Raw genomic sequence first — 23,839 nt, forward strand, 5'->3', positions numbered from 1 at the left:
CAGACTAGAACTTTAATGTTTCACCAAATTCAGCTCAGATCTTCAGACTCGTCTGACTCGCGTTGCTGTATAACTGGCCAGACCTATTTAATTTTATTTCATAAATGTAACTATATTTATTTCCACTTCACTTTTATCCAAAGAGACAGAACTATTTGCACTGTATTTATCAGTGGGACAATATTCATACAATACTACAACCTAGAAATAATTTGCAGGTCGCAGCAGCACGAATAATGTGCCCAGCTACATCTGATTCAAATATTATGCTAATTAACAGTGAGCGGTGGTTTCAGACATTACAGTGCTTCACTCGCACGGACTCTTACTCTGTCTGAAAGAATGAAAAGACGAGCTGAAGGTGAAGCGATTCGACCAATCAGATAAAAGCAGCGTTTCAGCTCCGCTCACAAGTGCGAATGAAATATTGAAGACATAAACCGAAATGATCAAAACGTACACGGACCAACTGTCTTGTCCATGTTCTCTCACTTGAATCTTCTTCTTGAGTCTTCAGTCTCTTAACCTTCTGCAAGCCCCGCCTTGTTCACGCAGTGATTGACATGGCGGGAGGGGGCGGACACGTGATCGGCTCGGAATGCATTTTCTATGTGGACATTGAATTTTGCTCCATTCATTGCGGGACATTGAATGAAAATGCAATCGTAAGTGTCTTGACTGTAAGTGTGAATGCAATTAAGAACAATAGTATTTGAATGATAATTTTGCCACAGTTTTTGCTTGAACATGTTATATATATCTAATCATTTCTGTAATACATTTTCATTTTGCAACTTATAAAGCGTTAAAATTAGTATTCATTTTACATATTAAAACTAGTGTGTGAAATGGCAAATGAAAATTATGTAATTGAATTTTCATTTTCATTTTGCACATACCTTGCACAAATGTATTGGAAAATGTAAATGTAAATACAGAAATGCATTGCCATTTTACATATTGCATTGTCGTTTTGCATATTACATCCCAAATTGAATATTGCTACTCATATGCTTCCATATCAGACTTGGTCAAAATGACAGTATGTTGTATGGCTCATAAACCAGTAAATTAAATCAAATGAACTCAAACAAGTAAATAACCATTAGCAATAAAAGCAGATTTCTAAAATAAAAAAGATCCCCATCCTATATCAAAACTTGCATAATCATAAAAAAAAATGAATGGCTTGATTTGCATTACGCCTGCAGGTTGTTAACAGACCAAGAACCATGAAATTACAAAAATTACTCATTTTAACAACGGTCATATTTAGATTTATCAGTCACTTTTATCCAAGGCGACTTAATAGTGCATTGAGTATCTACATTTTTTTAAACCAATATATGTGTTCCCTTGGAATCAGCCCCACAACCTTTTGCTGCTAACGCAATGCTCTACCACTGAGCCAAATGAACAGATATTACATGTTATTGAGGTGAACATTTGTTAAGAATCTTTCATATAAAATTTCAGATTGAAAATAAGTTTACCTCATCAGCAAAAGGGAATCTGATGGCTCTTGAGCAAATAACCACCAAGAAGAATCTGCTTATGCAAGTAAACATTTTACATATACAACATAGTTTTTTTTTTATTGCTGGAACTGAAGTCTTGTAACAAAAAAATAATTGCACTGCTGATATCGAAGAGACAACATAAACTGAGCTGCCGCTGAAAACCTGCTGCCGTTTCAACTGCAGAACCGCCATTGCAAAACACACAATGTAGACAGTAATAGACTGGTCTGAGCTTTCTAGTCCACTCATTTATGCCTGTTGTTTCATTCTGCTCCTCCACTTAAATAGCTAAGGGATGAGAGTCACTGTGTATCTGGTAGTTTCCCCAATTCAAAGGGAGAACAGCTTGATTCGAGTTTGATTTTTAAAACGTCACTGTTGCTGACCCAGCCACAACATTTAGAGATCTTCATAGTAGTCCTTCTGGGTCCTTGTCGAAACATGATTCTTGAGGTCCACCGTTAAATGTAGAAAATATTTTTCACTTAGCCAACTTGACTTGAGTGTAGCTGTTTTGGTGACTGGCCAATAAAGATGTGTCAGGGTTCAGTCTAGTGAAATAATGTCTGACAGGCCTGAAGATCCTCCCGTAATGACACCCGTCTCGTGACTCGAGCTGCTGCTATGAGTTGCCGACTCGTACGAAGCTGATGAGGAAACCAAGCCGCTGCTGGTGGTGGCACTCTGAAGGCTGCTGGAGAGGTTGTCTAAAAATATAGGGCCTCTGTAATGCTGCTGATGAAACAGAAAACTACTGGTAAACAGCTGTGCAGGCTATTAAAATATGTAACATACTTGCAATCTCAATATTTCTTTGAGAGAATCATTATTTGAAAGAGCATACCTGTGGATCCCCTTGAATCAGAGAAAATAAATCAAGACCTTTGGGAAAGACACAAACATGAGTTTTTATGTTGAATCTTGATCACAAAGGAAAACATACTTGATTGGATGGCAGACTACGTAAGTACATACTCTGCATATCTGTGGGAATAGTGGATAAGGTAGAATGGTGGAATGGAACGGAGTAGTCGGTTATTGAGGAGGTCAGGTATGAGGTATCTAGCGCCTGGACATTTGGCACCCGAACCGTTGATGGCTGATAAGTCAGGACCCTAAAAGAGGAAAAAGGAAAATGAACAAACCAGCATTGAGAAATGGAGGTTCCACTGCAGTCAACATTCATTCTGGATCATTTTATGCAATGAATATATAGTAGCGATAATAAAGCTTACAGGGTGCCAACATCTATTCACCTATAAATTTCCATGCCTAATGATTTAAAAATATATAAATAATATATCATTAATGCAAGCAAATAAAACATTTTGCAACAGTATTTTATTAATTTTCTTAAAAGCTTTTATGAACTTGACTTTTTCAAGACTAGATTTTACATTTATAGTTTTTCTTATATTTCAGGTTTTCCCATCACCATGGATAATTTGACTATTGTTACAGTTTAGAGTTCATTCAAAACATGGTAGTGAAAGGGCAAGGCTTAAAGAAGAGGTACACAGAAATGTCTGGTCTGATTTCTAGTGAAGGAATAATTAATAAACACAAACCCTGTGTTGTGCATCTCCTCAGCCTTTGACATGTAGACACAGCGCTTTTTCAGAGGAGGATCACTGTCCTCTTCATCATCAGATGAGCTCTCTAGTGTTAGGTCGATTATGTCTCCTTTTTTTGTGCTGCTGGTTTCTGGGGGTGGCACCACTGCACTTTGCCGCACTGGGACGGCGCCTGAGAGGTCATGATTCACTTAAAAAATGCATCAAATCCTATACACAATAAATTAGAACCTAGCACACAGAGAAAGGGAAATGATCCTTACAATCAATTTTTGGCATACATGGAGATGACACTTTCAACGTCTCCTTCTTTGGTCTCATTGGACACCATGTCCCATCCTCCTGAAACTTGATTTCATCAACATCTGTGCAGTCATTGAGTATTTCCATGAAGAGCCTGACAAGTAGAAAGAGCTTAGTTTACGCAATGCAAATGACTCTCTCAATAAACACAAAACAATTTACTATGTTTAATGTGGTTAGTGTTTTGTTATAATGAAAGTATTCTCACCCATCAATAATCAGACTCTCATAAGCGGCTTTTTTGTCACAGACGGGACAGATCCAGGTGGGCTTCTTCTCATTCATTTGCAGGTATAGAGCAGCATCAAAGCACTGCAGGTGAGAACAGGTGACAGCTCGGCAGGGTACCGTAAGACGCATCTTGCCAAGCTATATGAAAAGAGGAGACAAAACTATTTTTTTTTACCATATTACATCAGCACACTAAACAAAAATTAAAAACTGTAATTTAAACTGACACTCATGAGTCAGATGTAACTTACTGGGCACATGAGTGAGACTCGTAAACTAGTTGTGGCGATTTCACTGTCAGGGTCTGCCGTGAGTTTTTCTTTAACTGTTACAATAGTGAAGAGAGGATGGATTTAGGAAATGACAACAAATAAATAAAATAAGACCAGAGAACTGTTGTGTTTGAGCGATCATATTCATATTTACAATTAAGATTTCATGCCATGGGTATCTTTTTTCCTCCTTTATCAAAGAGGGAAGTGTTGCCTTACTTAAAGCTCTGGAATGGTCAGGGTTTCTGATCCCCTTCATTCTTAATCTCTGTAGCAACAGTGGAGAGGTCAGCTGCCGCACCAAGTAAACTGACATGGAGTATGTCTGAAGAAAACAAGAAGGAAGTACATACAAATGCTTAGTATACAGAAAAGGCTAAAGCAATATTGAAATCTGAAGGGATGAAGTAACAGGACTTTGCATACCTTTCCTATTTCAGGTGCCCAGGTGACTACTATCTGATTGGGTACAGCAGACGACAACCTGACCAGCGACGTGATGTTCAGTGGTCTGCCGGGTCTTTTTTGCTCCACACCATTCTTAGGAGGCGGTGCATAGCCCTGTGTGATATCCCATGTCAGATTATATACATACAGCAATTGTACAAAAGTTTGGTGTCAGTTTTTTTGTTTAAGAAATGAATATATTTAACAAACTGATCATAAGTGACAGTAATTACTTTTACGTTGTTATAAAAAGGTTTTTATTTCAAATAAATGCAGTTCTTCTATATGTCATAATAGGTAAAAAAAAAACTAGGGTTCTAGTATGCAGTGATTTTCATCCCTTTTAAACAATAGACATTAAACCTTTGTTTGAACAAATGTACAAATTATAATAACATTGCCATCATCTTTCAAGTCATCTGCAATAAGCAATGTTCCTGTTCAACTACCAAATCATGCATTACATAAGTAATCTCTATTTTTGGGGGAGAACTGAGAAAATTTTCAGCAATGATTTTTGCAATTACCCATTTAAAAGGATTTAGTCTGCATACATTTGTAAATGTTGACTTTGTACACATCCCGTGTTGTTTTGAGATCATGTCAAGTTAGAAACAGTATCTATGCTCTGATGAACAAAAGAACATCTCGCAAAAAAAAAAGTAAGGACTTAAATTAGCCTAATTACATAGGACTGTGTTGTTCTAACAAGTTATATATATTTTTTTAAGAACTATGTGGGTTGGGAAAAACATTAAACTTGGGCTTAATGAAGGTTAATTACAACAGGACTACATACAGGGAGGGGAAAGAGCTTCCCATTGACTTTGATGCAGAGACTGTTTGGATAATTGTCCTCTTGTGGACAGCTGGTCTCTGCTAGACAAAACCTAGAATCAAAACATAAAACATAACCTTTAGAGTCTAAAATTGGGATAATGGTGACAACATCTCTTTACACGAAGCTGAACCGGATACACAAATGACAGTACTGTAAAGCAACACACTGAGTTGGCTCTTACCGCAGTTGAATTTGAACCATGTAGTCCCTTCTTCCACCTGGAAGAAAGTCCCTATGCAAAAGTGTAACAAAAACAAGGAAACAAATCAGACAAGGGTAAAGAGACCAGTTACATTATCTAAGTCATATTTAAGTCATTTAGTTCTTACCGTGAAATGCAAACTTCTCTCACTTGTTGTGGAGTCAAAGCAAATATGAAGTACTTTTCATGATGAAACCTCTGACCAGCATGGGTACCTTTAAAACACAAATCAGTCAAAAGGGGTGTATAGTTTTAAGAAGTCTCTTAATCTCACCAATGATGTACTGATCAAAAATACAATAAAATAAAAAAATAGTAATGATGTGAAATATTATTACAACTTTTAAATAACTTTTCTTTTTGTTCTGTTTTCTATTTTAATACATTTTTAAATGTGGCAAAGCTACTGCGCTAATCTTTAATGTTACATGATCCTTTGGAAAACATTTTGATATTCTGATTTGTTGCACAAGAAACATTTCTTATTCTCAATGTTGAAAAGAGCGGTGCTGCTTAATATTTTTGCATAAAACATGAAGCTTTTTTCAATAGAATATAAAGATAAAGAACAGCATTTATTTCAAATCACAAACTTTCATAACATTCTAAATGTCTTTACTGAGACTTCTGATAATTTTATGCAGCCTTGGTGAATAAAAATATTACTTTCTTAAAAAAAAAAAAAAAACCTTAATAAAACAAAAGCTTCAACCTTCCTTTTAAAACTCTGATCTTTTTTTTTCTATTCCACCAAGCACGGACGGAACAATCCAAACATATCTTATAAAATTACCTAAGCTGGACGGTTTGATCAAGACATCCAGCACATCGTAAAAAGGTAGGGACTTCATCTGCACGTCCGGGTGGACGGGTGCCATAAGTGGCGTGGCTTGCTGCATATTCATCATTGGCTTTGACTCATGAAACACAGGTGAATCACAGCTCAGCAGTTGCTGCTGCAGGAGGTCTGGATGGCCGGTTTGCAGAGGAAGATCTGAGCTCACAACTGTGGCACTGCTGTCTATTTCAAAGTAGGATTTAATGCTTGACTTCAGAGCCACCAAATCCTGAAGACCATCAAATGTCCGTGGGTATCTCTGATGATACAGTTCCTTTATTTTGATCTGCACAGCAGGACTACAACCACTCCTGAGTAAATGCAAAGCCCTCAGCAAAAGTTCATGCTTTCGACCGCTCTTATTCCTTCCAGCAAAACCTAACAGTACCTGGAGCTCTGAGACACGGAAACCTGATACCATATTCTGAAAAAACAAAACAAATCCAGACAAGCAATAAAACACTTTGAGATACCAAACATGAAATGCAATACATTTTTGCAACACAAGTTAGTAAGAGAAACCACCCTCTATGCCATGCTGACAAGCTTTACTTTTATTATAAGAATTTCCAAAAACATACAAATCTGTTCATTAATAATCAACATGGCATAAACTGGTGGATTATGGTTAAAACAGATTTAAAAACAAAAGGTGTCATTTGAAAGCAGCTTAATTAATAAACAATTATTCGTGAAGTGAGGTGACAACCCACCCAAAGACACCCATTCCAGAAACCCCAGAGAAATAAGAAAATCTCAACTGACCCTTCATTACATGGTCCATGCTTGATTGTTCTTACGTGTTAATCCTTTTTTCTTTAAAAATCCTTAACAAATGACCGAAATGCATCTAAAATGTTGAGAATAATTCCAAGGCCAATTAGATAAACATCAAGAGAATGACAAAGGACAAAACACAGATATTCACTTTGATCCGGAGACAAATGAACTGAACTACGCGCTTAGTTTTACAGTTAAGCAGGATGTTTCTGAACAGTTTACAAGACAACATGAAGCAGTCATTCAGCGGCAAGTATAACAGCACACAAAAAGGCAGGCTATTTGTTATTGAGTGAACAGCTGCTGATGCTGAACTGCAATGCATTCAATTAAACTTTAGAAAGATGATCTTTACACTAAGTTAGTCAAAGCTGTTATCTTGACACAAATGTGAGGGCGAAAACGCTCACGGTGACAAGGAACAATTCGTCGTGTTTGCTGGCGACCCACTTGCTGTTTTGTAAACAACATTTTTAAGGTGTCCCCCTCTAATGTTTACTTGCCATTTTAGTATTAAATGTTGACTTATATTTACACTGACATACTCACTGGTCTATATATCGTTTATACTTGCAAACACAAGTCATAAATCAGACTAAATCTGTGGGTACATACGGGCATTGTCCATCGCTGTCGGACGCTAGCTAACAAAAGACCAGCCAAAACAATTCGAGCAGTGAAGAAATTGATACGTAAATAACTTTTTACCTGCAGCGAACAGTCGTCAGTTCAGTTAGGCGTTATAATAAAGCGTATTCATGCAGTAAATGATGGTAATAAAAGCAGTGACATTGTGAGGCTGATCTTCAATGTTTGTGTAGAAGATCGTGAGCTAAAAGAGTAGCTTGTTGTTGGCTAACAGGCTAAACACAATCCGTCTAACGGATTGATGAGACGTTTCAGTATTAACTATAAAAAACTAGCCCATGGGTAGCAAACCGACAGGTAAAATAGAGTAAAAAAAAAACGGTAACTGCAAAATGTTTTTTAAAATGTGAGATACGCAAAGAAGTAGCCAGCTATCATTGCACTTTCGCCTACCCGTAACTCCTCAATATCCGCCATTTTCTGGCTGCGCTCATCCTGGCCAGTCCGGGGATGTGGGGTCACGTGACACAGGTTAAAGGGGTCATAGCATACATTTTTCCATTTACATTTTTGACACAGAGGTATACTTATAATGTTAGTAAAGTTTTTTCTTCGTAAAGGAACTTTTCTATCACCATTTCCCACGCTTTAATTGACCCATTAAACGTTTCTTTGGTCTACTGTGCCTTTAAGAAGTTCTACTGTAAAGGTAATATGTTAGAATTCTATGCTCTGTGTGACTTCGGTGTGACGTTCACTTCTCAACTTTGAAGTGAACTCAAGTATTTTTGCATCAAGGTAAACTACACATTACTGTGTAGTACATTAGCTGTTTATGCCAGTGGTTCTTAACCAAGGAGTTGGGGCTTACTTGAGGCCTCAGAAATTTTTTAACAGGGCTTCAAATGATTTAAAAAAATAATAAAATAAATAATAAAATGTTGGTGGTGGTGGACGACAGAACTCACTCTGACGTGGACTGACACGGAGGCAAACATTGTGACAAATAACTAGGAGGAAAGACTAGGACTGAGAAGTAAAGGTAATATAAATACAGTTTAAATAAATAAATAAAAAGAAGGGAAAAGGGTTGTGTGAGGAATTTGCAGTGGGATTATCGACCGACGGCCTGTATAGGTCCGGAACGGTGGTCTCACGGAGTTTCTTGCAATCCGTAGGAGATGGTAGGAAATGACTCTGACAGTGAGAGTAATAACATGGCTTGTAGTGAGGAAGATGAGAGGAAGCTAAATGAATGGGAAAGTGCTGGTAAGGGAAAGAAGGGAGAGAGTCGGAAAAGAAAGAAAAATCATGCATCTAGCATTGGAGAATCAGAAAGTGATGAAAGTGGAAAAGGGGAAAAAACAGTAAAGGAAGGAATATTGAATGTTGTTGTCAGATTTGAAGAAGAAGGCGGAGTTAAGAAAATTGACCCGATTAAATTAACAAAAATCATCAAGAATCAGATTGGGGAAGTGAAATATGCAAGGATTTTAGGAGATGGGAATTTGCTAATTGGATGTGAAAATGGGACCCAGTTAGACAAAGCTAAAAGGATGACATATATTGGTAAAGTTAAGGTTCAGAGGGTTGTAAAAGTTGGAGAAAAGAGAGATAACGGAGGTAAAGGAGTGATTTATGGGATTCCCATTAATATCAATAATAAAGAAATACTGGAAAACATGAGAGTGAATAAATTCACAGTGAAAAGTGTCAAAAGATTGACCAAAGGAATAGAGAAAAAGGACACTGAGTCAATACTGATTGAATTTGAGGAGAAAGAGTTGCCTAAAGAGGTATACTTTGGATATGTAAGATATAGTGTGAGAGAGTATGTACAGAAACCAATGAGATGCTACAACTGTCAGGAGTTTGGGCACACTGCTAAAATGTGTAAGGGGAAAAGAAGGTGTGCTAGATGTGGAGGTGAACATGAATATGGGATGTGTGGTGAGGGAACAAAACCTAAGTGTTGTAACTGCGGAGGAAATCATAGTGTAGCATACTGGGGATGTGAAGCACTTAAAAAAGAGGTGGAGGTACAGAAGATAAGACTAAAAGAGAAGGTGTCATATGCTGAAGCAGTTAAGATGAATGGACAGAGGAATCAGAATATAGAGGGAAGAGTGAATAAAGGACAAGAGGAAATGGATGATCAGCAAGGGATGAGGAAAGCATGGATAGAAAAAAAGAAACTGGTCACATTCATTGCAGGAGTAATTAATGCAACACATGAGATTAAGTCAAAAACAGAAAGAATTCAAGTAATTGTGAAAGCGGCAGAACACCATTTGGACATGATAGGGCTGAAGTGGGAGGAAATAAATGATGAACTCAGGATGCAAGCAAGTCAGGAGGCATCATGATTAGGTTTTTAATCCTAATAATGCTGATTTTACAATGGAATGCGAGAAGTCTCTTAGCTAATGGGCAGGATTTTAAGCAATTTGTTGGTAGTAGGGTAGAAAAACCAGAGATAGTGTGCATTCAAGAAACTTGGTTAAGACCTCAATTGGATTTTGTTTTATATGATTATGTGGCGGTAAGGTATGATAGAAGGGAGGGGGGAGGAGGAGGGTGTGTTACATTTATAAAGCAAGGAATACCGTATAAAATCTTAGGAGTGGGAAATGAACAAGAATATGTAGTAGTGAAAGTATGGGCAGGAAAGAGAGAGTTGGTGATTTGTAATTATTATAATCCTTGTAAAAGACTAGAGAAAACTAAGCTAGAAAAGATAGAGGGACAAAATTGTAATAATATTATATGGTGTGGGGATTTTAATGGACATAATACTTTGTGGGGGAGTAAAAAAAGTGATTACAATGGTCAAATAATAGAAGAAATGATAGATGAGAAGAATTTAGTGTGCTTAAATAATGGTGTAGGTACAAGAATTGATGTTAACACTGGAAAAGAATCAGTATTAGATCTCACATTAGTTTCAAATAAAATTGCAGCAAGATGTGATTGGACAGTGCATAAGGATGGCACAATAGGCAGTGATCATTATCCGGTGTGGTGTAAAATAAATATAGAGGTAGTATGTAGTATTGGGGAAGCAAGTGGAAAATGGATTTTTGAGAAAGCTGATTGGGGAAAATTCCAGGAGGAAAGTGATAGGTTGTTTAGGCAAACTAAAGATGAAGTTAGTGTTGAAATATTAGATAATCAAATTAAGCAAGGTATAATATCAGCAGCAGCAGAATCCATTCCCAAGAGTAAAGGAAGATGTAAAAAGAAAGTAGTGCCATGGTGGGATGGAAAATGTAAAGAAGCAGTGAAAAATAGAAACAAAGCATTTAGATTAGTTAAAAGAACACATAATTATGATCATTTGATTCAGTATAAACAAGCACAGGCAATAGTTAGGAGGATAATCAGACAGACAAAAAGAACATTCTGGAAATCTTATTGTGACACAATAGGAAATACAACTCAAATAGGTGAAATATGGGGAATGATTAAAAAGATGGGGGGGGATAAAAGAGAATGGAATTATCCAGTTCTGACTGAAGGAAATGAGAAGGCGATAACAAATAAAGAAAAGGTAGAGATGATGGCAAAACGTTTTGTTAGTATAAACAGTTCTAATAACTTGTCAGAGGAAGGAAGAGTAGCAATAGAAAGAACAAAAGCGCAGTATAAGGATGTGATATGCAGGAAAGATAATGGGGATGAGGAGCAAGATGCTCCTTTTAGCATGGGAGAGTTGCAGAGAGCGCTGGATAGGTCAGGGAAAACGGCTCCAGGGAAAGATGAAGTGTGCTACAGTATGTTAAAACATTTAAGTATAGAGGGTTTGGGGAAATTATTAAATTTATACAACAAGGTGTGGGAGGAAGGGAGACTTCCACAAAGCTGGAAAGAGGCAATAATTATTCCAATAAGGAAGCCTGGAAAGGATCCAAGTAATCCTGGTAGTTACAGACCAATTGCATTAACATCGCATATATGTAAGATAATGGAACGTATGATAAATGAAAGACTAATATATCTTTTAGAGAGTAGAAATAAAATGGCTAGATGTCAAAGTGGTTTTAGAAAAGGAAGAAATACAATGGATCCTGTGATCATTTTGGAGGAGGAAATAAGGAAGGCACAAGTGAATAAAGAAACTGTAGTAGCAGTATTCTTTGATGTGGAGAAAGCATACGATATGCTGTGGAAAGAGGGTCTTTTAATCAAATTACATTTAATGGGAGTTGGAGGGAAAATGTTTAATTGGATTATGGATTTCTTAAATAGAAGGAATATACAGGTGAAAATTGGGGTAGATTTATCAAAGCAATATGTTGTAGAAAATGGAACACCACAGGGAAGTGTGGTTAGTCCAACTTTATTCTCCATTATGATTAATGATATTTATTTAAATCTTCCAGGGGATATAGGGAGGTCTTTATTCGCAGATGATGGTGCTATATGGAAGAAAGGTAGAAATGTTGAGTATATTTTAAAGAAGATGCAGGAAGGAATTGATCAAGTTGAAAATTGGGGATTAAAATGGGGATTTAAGTTTTCAGTGGAAAAATCAAAAGTAATGGTTTTTACAAATAAAAAGAAGAATAAGGAAATTAAGCTGGAAATGTATGGAAGTATGTTAGAGAAAGTAGAATGTTTTCGTTTCTTGGGAATATACTTTGACACAAAACTAACATGGAGAGAACATATAAAGTATACAGTTAATAAATGTAAGAAAGTGCTAAATGTGGGGTGCAAGTGTTTCAGCTTTAAAATATATATACATTGCTTTAATAAGATCTAAATTAGACTATGGGAGTATTGCGTATGGGTCAGCAGCAAAGACAACATTAGCTGAATTGGATATTGTGCAAGCGTGTGCCTTAAGAATATGTTTAGGGGCAATTAAAACTTCTCCAGTATGTGCACTTCAGGTGGAGGGAGGTGAAATGCCATTGTGGCTTCGACGGAAACAACTGACTGCAAACTATTGGATAAATCTTCGAGGGCATGAGGATAGTCATCCAACAAAAAAGGTATTACAAAAGTGTTGGGAAAAGGAGAGAAGAAAGAAAGAAAGTTTTGGCTGGACAGCTGATTTAATTGCAAAAGAAATGGAAGTGTATAATAAAAGATTTGCTAATACTGTGTTATGGCCTGTTAAGCCATTTTGGACATTGGAAATTCCGAAGGTTGATCTAGAGCTTTTAGTAATTAAAGGTTGTAACAGAAATATAGATATAATCAATGAATAATTTAAATATAAGAACAAGTATAAGGACAATACGGAGATTTATACAGATGGGTCAAAGGACCTACAAACAGATGCGACAGGGTCTGCGGTATACATCCCTAAATATGAGATAGGAATTAGCAAAAGAACATCTGACAGCATAAATGTTTATGCAGTTGAATTATGTGCTATACTTGTTGCATTAGAATGGATTGAACAATGCAGGGATATTAACATTCTAGTATGCAGTGACTCAGTATCAGCTCTTATGAGTATGAAGACTGGAAAAGCTAGTAGTCATCAAGAAATATTATATGAAATCTTGTGTTTAAATTCAAGGGTATGTAGACAAGGGAAAAATATAACATATATGTGGATACCAGCACATGTGGGCATACAGGGAAATGAGAAAGTTGATAAATTGGCAAAAAAGGCAACAAAAAAAGAACATGTTGACATGGAAATTAAATTGTCAAAATCAGAAGGGAAGAGTCTAGTGTGGAAAAAGATAATGGAAATATGGCAACATCAATGGGATCATGAAAGTAAAGGAAGACAACTATACATGATTCAAAATAAAGTAATCAGTATAAGAGAGATGTCAAGTAGAAGGACAGAACAAGTGGTAATAACAAGACTTAGGATTGGGCATTGTAAGTTAAGTGGAACTCTTCATATGTTAGGAAAACATCCCACAGGCCAATGCGATGAATGCCAAGAGGAAGAAACAATTAGTCACATTTTTATGTCATGCAGGAAATTTATAAAAGAAAGACAAGAGTTGAAATATAGCTTACAAGAAATTGGTATAGGACAGTACAATTTAAAAAGTATATTAGGATGTGGAAAGAGTGAGCAAGGAAAGAAATATTTGTTTTATTTTTTAAAGAGGACTGGACTGGAAAAAAGAATATAATAAAAAAGTGACATGATAATAGACAACAGATGGCAGTAATGTAACATATTGGATACCAACTGCCTTAAAAACCCAAGGAAGAAGAAGAAGAAGAAGAATAATAAAATGATTTAAAAGACAAAACAGGTAATGAAATATGCTAAAACAGCAAACATAAATAAATCAAGATATTCACCCTTGCAACAATTGTTTTTTCTTTTTCTTTGAAGAACCAAGGTCCCTAAAAAAAAACTGGATATAGGCTATGCGGTAGCCTAATAATACAAGTCTAATACATTTCTAGACTCTGAAAATTAACAAAATCTATATTTTTATGATATAAATATTCTATACGTTTTTCTTTGTTATGTCAAGATCTAAAAGATGCCAGATTAAAAGTGTTTTCTAATCATCTTTGTTGCTAATCTTCATCACAGGCTTGATAAAAAACCTAAAGTGTAGAGTACCTAAAAAGAAACGAGAACCCAAATGCACATTTTTAATATAAAGTTTGGTTTATTTACTTGCAGATGCCATTGTTACAAGTACTGGACATCTTTACATAGATTAGGATTAAACAGATGATTTTGAAACACAAAGAAAGCATGTAATTATAACAATTATTGGAGGATTCCGATCTGATATTATTCTGATTCTAATACTATTTTCCAACTCAGAATTCACAATAATTTCAGATCCTGAAAGAACTGTTGAACATGAATTGCTAATTTTGTGAATGACAGTTACAGTCCTCTGTCCAGCAGGTGGAGTTCAGGTTCTGATTATCCTAGACCTAGAGGTTTTCTTTTTCTTTGTTCCTCATCAGTCCTCTGTTTTCCTCTAACGCTAAACTTTGAATTTTGGTAATAGACCAGGTCCTGGATCAGCATAATGAAGTACCTTATTCCAGGAGTAAACTATAAATTGGTGGCGAGTATAGTCACAAATTGCCTTTAAAAAGATGTTAATGATATTTATGAGATGAAAGAGTTTGAATTTAAATGTTTAAATGTTATGTTTGCATTTGTTTCAGAATTGTTGTATGTATATGTATATATATATATACACACACACACACACACACACATATATATATAATATATACATATATATATATATATATATATATATATATACACATATATACACATATATACATATATATATATATATATATACATGGGTACCTTTAAAACATATATATATATATATATATATATATATATATATATATATATATATATATATATATGAGAAATTGCTTAAATTGGCCTGGCTGAAATAGGTTGTTAACTTATAATAATAAAAAAGGTCAAAATTGAATTTACCATAAATATGTTAATGCTAGATATCACACATTTACACAGTATCAGATGACAACAGTTAATGCTAACGTGAATTTTCAACCTCAGTGAATTGCTTGTGGAGGCAAATAATCCTCATTGCATCACATTTGTTAATTTCATGAAACACTGGCATGAACAACCTTTTTTTTTCTTTCTTTTTTTTTAAAGTAAACCATAAAGTAAAGTTTAAAGTAAAGTAAACATCTCTTGATTTATGGATACTTTTGGCTGCTTTGTGCTGTTGGACAAATACAAGGTTAGCCTATATATTTGTAACTGAAGAGGTTGAAGTGTGTTGAAGTGCATGACCTAGGTAAAGCGCCCATAGCATCTAATTACACTGCCTTCCCCACTTGAGCAACCTGCCATAAGAAAACACTCACTCATACAGACACATAAAGACCTGCCATAGGAAAAACACACATACAGGCGCACAAACACCTTAGCCTTTATTAACCTTAGCTCGTGTTATTGGCAGTACTAGACAGAGACAAGAGCCCAATTACTGTTGAAATCAAAGTTGCTACCGCTAAAGCTGCGGTGGAAGCGTGTGGAAGTTCAGAGTGCTGGAGTGGCTTGTTAGTCCGCTTAGTGCTCGTCCATTGGGACTTCTCAAATACCTGTCTCTCGGAGCTTTGTTATTCAAATGGGAAATCGAACAGCCCAATGTTGCTCTGGTCATTCTGTCAAGTACACACCATGCTGTGGGCAATGGTTAAAGGTAAATTGTAATTTAGAGTCAAGTTCAGACATAACACCATTTGTAAGTTTGCCTCATGGTCTTGGAGATTGTTGCATCATCACATGTTAATTAATTATAAAAACCTAAGTTGATTTTATCCCTTTGTCCAGTGATCATACAGACACACATAATACCATTAAATTAATTTATGGCATCTGTTGTTATGAAAAATCATAAATGCCTGTGTTACTACTAATCTTATTAAGCTCTGCCTTTTAATCTGTGTATTATAACTAATCCTAACCTTCTCTTAAAAATTAATGGATGCATTAATCTGATGTTTTAAATATAGAAAGCACATTTATTAATACTTAAAGAAAGGTAGACAGGGAGGAAACAGACGTTGCATGGCCCGAAAGAACATAGGTTTATGATAAAGTAGAGATGAGACATATTTTAGACAGTTTCTGACTGATTTGTAATACTGCTTTAGGAATTAATACTTCAATACGATGGATAAGACTCTCATGTTCGACGAGATGGATTAAGGATTTTCTTTTTACCTATTAGACATTTGTTTATCCTAACAGTTAAGATTAAACAAAACCAAAACAAACTTTAAGCAAAACAAACATGGCTCAAGTGTAAACTACACAGATTATAATCTTCCAAAACAGTGGCAGGTTATTTCACCCTTCCAAACTCTAACGGTTTAAGGTGTGCTTAATTTGATAATATGAGATGAGTGGGAGTGTGCTGCATTGTGACAATAGCACTGTGCAATGCCTTTAGCCATGATTCACAACACAGCAGGGCATCTGGCTTTTATGAATGTTACATATTAAAAATAATGAAGATACACTTTTCTATAAAACATTATTATTTTGAGAGAAATAACAAAATGTTATTCATGTGAGTGCAAAAATACATCTTCCAAACCATGTTGTTTTTACCCAAACAAGAAAAATTTGTTCATGTCAAATAGTCTGACTAAACTGACTAAAAACAAACAAAAACTTTATTTATAATTTGTTTATTTATCTATCCAATCTGATAAGCATCTTGTAAGTGTACACTGGGCTGGGTCCTCGAACTACATGCAGGCAGAAGAGCAGAGTGAAGCACAACCGAAAATCTAGTCTCGCGTAGCCAGACCTTCAAACTGACGGCTGAAGGTCTGGAATCCATGGCAGCTTTCATTGGCTAAGGCTCGCCCATGAGGCAATTTGACCGATATGTCAAACAACCAATCAATTGTGGCAAAATATCAGAGCTGGTACTAGTAGATCTCAGTGCTGCGTTTGACACTGTCGATCATAACATACTTCTAGAAAGACTGGAAAACTGGTTCAGACTTTCTGGGATGGTACTCAAATGGTTCAGGTCATACATAGGAGAGGTTATTATATGAGTATAGAAGAGCATAAGTCTAAGTGGACATCCATGAAATGCGGAGTCCCGCAAGGCTCAATTCTTGCACCACTCTTGTTTAGCCTGTATATGCGTCCACTAAGTCAAATAATGACAAAGAACCAAATTGCCTATCACAGCTAAGCAGAGGGCACCCAGATTTACCTAGCCTCATCTCCAAATGACTACAGCCCCATTGACTCCCTCTGCCAATGCACTGATGAAATTAACAGATTTGCCAAAACTTTCTTCAGTTAAACAAGGAGAAAACTGAAGTCATTGCATTTGGAAACAAAGATGAAGTTCTCAAGGTGAAGGCATATCTTGACTCTAGGGGTCTAACAAATAAAAATCAAGTCAGGAATCTTGGTGTGATTCTGGAGACAGACCTTAGTTTCAGTATTCATGTCAAAGCAGTTACTAAATAGGAATACTATCATCTCAAAAACATTGCAAGAATTAGATGTTTTGTTTCCAGCCAAGAATTGGAGAAACTAGTTCATGCCTTTATCACCAGCAGGGTGGACTATTGTAATGGGCTCCTCACCGGTCTTCCCAAAAAGACCATTAGACAGCTGCAGCTCATCCAGAACGCTGCTGCCAGGATTCTGACTAGAACCAGAAAATCTGAGCATATCACACCAGTCCTCAGGTCCTTTACACTGGCTGCCAGTTATATTTAGGATATATTTTAAAGTACTTTTACTCATTTATAAATCACTCAATGGCCTAGAACCTAAAACATGGCAGATATGCGCACTGAATATAAACTTGACAGACCACTCAGATCATTAGGATCGAGTCAGTTAAAAATACCCAGGGTTCACACAAAACAAGGGGAGTCTGCTTTTAGTTATTATGCCACCCACAGTTGGAAACAGCTTCCAGAAGAGATCAGATGTGCTAAAACACTAGTCACATTTAAATCCAGGCTCAAAACTCATCTGTTTAGCTGTGCATTTATTGAATGAGCATTGTGCTACGTCCGAACTGATTGCACGGTATTTTATGTATAAACATTTTCTACTTTTAACTGTTTTCATTTCATTTTAAATCTATTTTTAAATCATTTAAAAATATTTTAAATTACTTGTTGTATTGTTGTGATTATTTTTTATGATTATTTTGCTTTCTTTTATGTATAGCACTCTGAATTACCATTGTGTATGAAATGCAGACCTGGCAACCCTGTCAGTTGTTGGATATGAGAAAAATGTCCTTTATATATACTTAATTATTTCACATTAGGTGAAATAATCAAATAATTTTAATTCATATTCAGATCAATAAGTCCACCTGTTTACTGTATTTATGTTGCCATGAAATAACTGAGATAATGTGCAGGAAGCCAGTCATTCTTGCAAATTTTTGGGCTAAAAAAGGGAATTGAGACTATATTTTTATTTTACCTTTTATAAACTTTCTGACCCAATTACCCCTTTTGCTCAATTTTATTCAGGATTATATTTATGGATTGAAAAGATATAATCTTAGTCTTTGACAATTATTGTTTGTCAAAAATAACGATCCATTATTAGAGCTACGCCATGAGTGGGCCACTGTGTTGTTGACCAGTCGGAAGACAGGACTCGGGACCACAACTATCCATTTTATAATGGTGAATATAAACAGTTTTAATAAATGCTAAGTGATATTATGCATTGACGTCAGCTGCTGGAAACCCAAATGGACTGACAATAAAACCACCATTAAAATGGCTCTTTTGTAATTTAGTAATGGGGCAGTAATGTTGCACAAAACTCAATTTGTAAGGCAAAACAGAAAAAGAAGCAAAGACTACCGTGGGCCAGCTGTGTTTGTTAGGATGTCAGCATGTTAGTGGCAGCACATTCATCATTGTATAGCTGCATAGCTTTGGCTCTGCTTTGTGTGCTTTGGTGAATTTGCATTCTAAATGTTTCATATTATCTTCACAAAGGCAGGTGCAGCGCTGGCGTGGTAGGACTCGAACACCTAGTCTCACAGCAAGCAGACAGACAAAAAAGACGTTGCCTGTTAGCCTTTTAAGTGATTTATCTCTGTTGATTTGGCCCTCAGAAACAGCATGATAGTCATTGGCTCCTGATGTGATGTGTGACAATCCCAATGACGCAAAATGTAAAGCAGAGCCATACATATCCACACTGACAATATCAATAGGGGTTTTCTCTTTGTTTCAGAATAATGTTTGGTCTACTCTTAACAGCCACCGACTTTCTCAATAAGCCATGAAAAGTCGGTTGTTATATTGCTGAGCTACGGTAGTGCTCTGAGAAATCAACTCTAATCAACGCTGCTATAAAACACAATTTCTGGTTACACTTTATTTTAAGGTGTCCTTGTTACAGTGTACATTACATTGTAAATACATTTCAGTACTTAGCAATACTAATTAACTACATGTACTTAATATCTTATATGGTTAGAAAAGGTTAAGCCAGAGATTGTCTTATAGGGAGATGAGAGGGTCTGTATTCCTTAGTAACGAAATATTTAATGTTTCCTTAACATGTTGAATATTAGCAGATAGGCTGTGCATTCATTAAATGATAAGCTGTTTCCTCTAAAAAGCTGTTTACGAAAAATCCATTAAAAAAAAAATATTATATATATATTTGGCTTAGTGTTACTTGCATGTAATTATGCAGAATTAATTGTTATTATAATAGTAAGTACATGTAACAAGGACACCTTAAAATAAAGTGTCACTCAATTTCTTTATGTATGTATTTAATACAAAATCAATTTAAATACATTTTTATGTGTAACATTTTGTAAATGTGCACAGAATTAATAAACCAAGAAATGCAGAACTATAAAATTGTGGTGTATCAATTTATACAGTAAGGACGAACACAGCCTGGCGTCAGAAAGCATTTGGCTGAGTGATGTCTGATCAGTTAAATCCACCATAGACCATTATCAGTGGAACTATAGTAATTAATACATGATTTGTGTATTGATCACATATCCAGTTTCCATAGCTTTAATCCCTATGGCAACCAGTGGTTTTGTGGCAAAACTTTCCATTTCCTTCCACACATATTATTTCTGATGGCTTTTAAAGTACCTCCCTGACCATCATATGGTCCATTTTATAAGGCTGATCATGGACCATGACCTAGATAACTGCCTGAGGAAAACAATCCCATCACAATGCATTAGTGCCCAATGAACCCCTGCTTAATGAGAGGAATGCACCGCCCTTCCCCCTCTAACTTTCATTCTTACCATGTCAACCAACAAATAGATGGACATCCCATCAGTGTTCTTCTTAGTTCAAAAGGTCTTATCAGATGAAGAAAAAACGGCTGAGCATTTCACACTATTAGAAAGAACAAGCATAATGCCAATACAAAGGCTTATTTCTGGGATTCGGTAACATTTCAATTTAGAATAGTTTTTTCAACTACATAGGGTTCATTCTCTAAATACCCCACACCATAAAGCACATATCAAACATCCCCAAAATCATATATATATATATATATATATATAAATCTAATCAGAAAATGGAACTGGAAATGTATTATAGGATCAACAGATGTGGAAATATGTTTTATACTTGTTAATCATCATTATTAAAGTTATATTTATGTAGTAATTTCCATAGCACCTCGTAGGCGGAAGCGTTTATTATATTCCACATAATGGATCGCTCTTCACAGGTTGCTTTTGAAGTGACACTCCCTTTGAACTTTTGAGGAGCCCAATACATTTCATTGCTGACTTCATCTTAACACAACCTTAGGGAAACCTGGCAAAATATAAAGGCCATTTGATCCAGGATCAGCAAAAAGCTGATACCAAATATCACTTTGCCTGATGGTTTTTGTCTTTAAGGTACAATGCCATTGATATGTAAAATGAACTGAATGCATTCTTAGAGATCCTTGATAAAATCACATTTATAGGAACTGATATTTCTAGTGAGTTGTTCATTTATTGAGGCCATATTAACAACATATCTCCTTACATAAGCATATACAGTTGGATGGGAGAGAGCAGTCACCACATCTATGATCCTTCAGGGTCCACTTGAGCAGGACTTCCATGTGAAGAAGGTGGAAAATGCAAAATAAACTACTTTTAATAAAGAAAAAAAAAAATAACGCACAAGAAAACTGAACAAATACAGAAAAAACTAAGACCAGAACATAACATAACATAAAGTCCACACAGAACATGTAATATGTGACATTCAGAATCAAATCTTTTTAATGTTTTGAAATCATTGGTGGATGCTTTACATGTTATAAATTGGTCTATATAGAAGTTATTCATATTTATCATTACCAGTTCATTCATACAGATAAAAAAAAAAGAGTCAAATAAAATTAAAATATGCCTCTGATTATAATTATGATGGCAGGAAATGCGTTACAGTACCGTCTCAGATTACAATACATAATGACAAATAGATACTATAACATAAAATGACTTTGCTGAAAGAAAAATGTTGTTCTTCTATGAAATCACACATTTGTAAGTTAATTAATCAGTATTCAGAACATAACATCATCACTGGTATGCTGTGGTTGCTAATTGGTATTGACAGCACAAAGCCTGAGCTCTTAGATCAGCGGAGCTAATCATCTCTGACAGCCATGAGGTGATTCAAGTGTGGAATACTGCTCCTGAGGTCAAAGTTCAGCGCTCAATCAATGGTCACCAGGACAGCAGAGGATCAAAACAGCATCTTTGTTGTTGTTTCTCTTATCAATACCAGCCAGAGAATAATAGTGTAAAACCAGAGAAAACAACCCAAGATGTAATGATGTGGCTTCATTTGATTGAGGTGGCTGGGTTTAGCTTGTTCTCTTGCTGGAGCAGAAGTTCAGGCACTAAAATTAAATTAGAACATAGGTAACATGCAGTCGTTTTAGATGTTCTCACATAATCAGACCCTGATCTGACTCATGACCATTATAATGTCCGTCAGTAACACTGAAAATCACATAGAAATTATATTTCTTCAAAGCAGTATGTGTAATTATTTAGTATATATATATATATATATATATATATATATATATATATATATATATATATATATATATATATATATATATATATATATATATATATACATATACATATATATATATATATATATATATATATATATATATATATATATATATATATGTACACTATTATTAGAAAAAATATATATTGTGATATTGCTTTATATTTTCCAGTATATTCCCATATATTTTAGTTTAATAAAGGAGGAGGTGGCCTAAATTAAATTCATCTTTGTTGTGGAATCTGAAACTTGAAGTATAACATTAAGACGAAGTATTCCTTCACAAGTGCATTCAGATAATCCCATGTTATTCATTTCATACTGATGCTGTAATCAAATGGACTGAGACATTTAATTGGTCGGGAAAGCTTTTAAAATTCAAAACATGATTTCAACAATACAATACTTTTGGTTCCAATACACTCTGGCCTCATAAAACTCCTTGTCTACCTGTCCTGAACTTGAATTGATGGTCTCCCTGACTTTATAGTACCTCCATTGATCGTGAAGGTGCTTGTCAGTGATGCATAAAATTAACACTGTGTTATAGGGCATGGATTTCTGTCAGGCTCTGACAAGATAACCCATTATCGGACGACGCTGCTAATTTGTTTTTGTTTATTCCGAAGTGTAATGTAACACTCCTCGAGCCTCAATGATAACTCTATTACCCGCAAATCCCAGGCAAAACCATTGACAGACACTAATCTTGGCCCTACTCCTAATTACATCAGGTTCTTGGGCCTTAATGAAGTGATCTTTACTCCATTTTAGCTGCACACACCCCTGGCATCATTAGTTTAATTGCCTGCGCTCGCAGTGCGGGATTTTGACCTTTGTTGGCCCGAGTCAACTTATTCTATCTGTCTTTTTTCTGTTTTGACTTTGTGGGTATTAACTGTGGAATCGAATCGCTGATGTTGTGTTTAAACTCTGGACCATCTGCTCTTTCCACACAATCTCATTATGTTTTAATATGAATATAATGAGACTGACGGCTGTCTTGTTGTTGTATACATCTTCACGTTTATTGAACACTTGTCGCTTCATTTGCCTTTTGAGTGGACAGCTTTTTAACACAATTCCTTTGCCAGTAAACACAGGCTGATTGACAATTAAGTGACCTATCATTGGCAGTCCAATCTTCTTTCATTTCTGAATGGCTCAACTCTGGATTAAAGTGTGTGTTTTGTTCAATTCAATGTTAAAATCAATGGTGTATACAAACAGATTAAAAAAGAATTTATCGTCATTACCCATCTAGAAACTTCTTGTAGCTCGACATGTGGTGTGAAGAACTAGCAACATCAAAGTCATGGGTTTGATTCCCAGGGAGTACACATACTGGCAAAATACACAACTCTGTTCAGAAGTTTAGAGTCATTAATTCAATTTATACTTTTATTCAGCACAAAATGCATTTAGTTTAAGTTTTCGGCTTCAAACAAATGCTGTTTGTTGATCAAAGTCAAAATAATAATAATAATAAAAAAAAAATCTAAGAAAAAATATCTCCGTTTCCACAAAAATATTAAGCAACACTACTTCTTTCAGCATTGATGATAATAATAAATGTTTCTTGAGCACCAAAGTAGTATAATATAATTATTTCTGAAGGATGATGTGACACTGAAGACAGAAGGCTTTGTTATCACATTTATGCTGCATCCAGCGCTTCCACCTGTTT

The 23,839-nt window shown here is 35.5% G+C and overlaps 1 protein-coding gene across 5 annotated transcripts; it reads right to left on the reverse strand.

The window, feature by feature from the left end:
• Positions 1–1,563: 1,563 nt before the first annotated feature.
• LOC132141092 (E3 SUMO-protein ligase PIAS2-like) lies at positions 1,564–8,120 on the reverse strand. Of its 5 annotated transcripts, none has more exons than XM_059550316.1 (15): positions 8,050–8,111; positions 6,994–7,078; positions 6,184–6,652; positions 5,518–5,605; positions 5,370–5,420; positions 5,147–5,237; positions 4,327–4,461; positions 4,120–4,225; positions 3,880–3,953; positions 3,606–3,766; positions 3,358–3,491; positions 3,089–3,266; positions 2,496–2,635; positions 2,365–2,402; positions 1,564–2,255 (listed from the first exon to the last, which is right to left on the reverse strand). In XM_059550316.1, exons 3-15 carry the CDS (start codon positions 6,647–6,649, stop codon positions 2,067–2,069), a joined length of 1,851 nt encoding a protein of 616 aa, XP_059406299.1. In that variant the 5' UTR covers positions 6,650–6,652; positions 6,994–7,078; positions 8,050–8,111; the 3' UTR covers positions 1,564–2,066. The 5 variants fall into 5 exon arrangements, with proteins under 5 accessions (XP_059406299.1, XP_059406298.1, XP_059406297.1 ...); XM_059550315.1 differs by having other exon boundaries at positions 7,717–8,096; XM_059550314.1 differs by lacking the exon at positions 6,994–7,078 and having other exon boundaries at positions 1,564–2,252; positions 8,050–8,120.
• Positions 8,121–23,839: the final 15,719 nt, after the last annotated feature.

Source organism: Carassius carassius, chromosome 5, assembly GCF_963082965.1.
Source record: "Carassius carassius chromosome 5, fCarCar2.1, whole genome shotgun sequence".
Taxonomy (NCBI): Eukaryota; Metazoa; Chordata; class Actinopteri; order Cypriniformes; family Cyprinidae; genus Carassius; species Carassius carassius.

Coding starts and splice junctions, on each gene's coding strand:
- LOC132141092 (XM_059550313.1), bottom strand. CDS start 8,073: ATGGCGGATATTGAGGAGTTACGG. Junction 4,226..4,326: donor GGGCACCTGAAATAGGAAAG/GTATGCAAAGTC, acceptor TGTTTTCTTCAG/ACATACTCCATGTCAGTTTA. Junction 3,767..3,879: donor GAGTCTCACTCATGTGCCCA/GTAAGTTACATC, acceptor CTTTTCATATAG/CTTGGCAAGATGCGTCTTAC.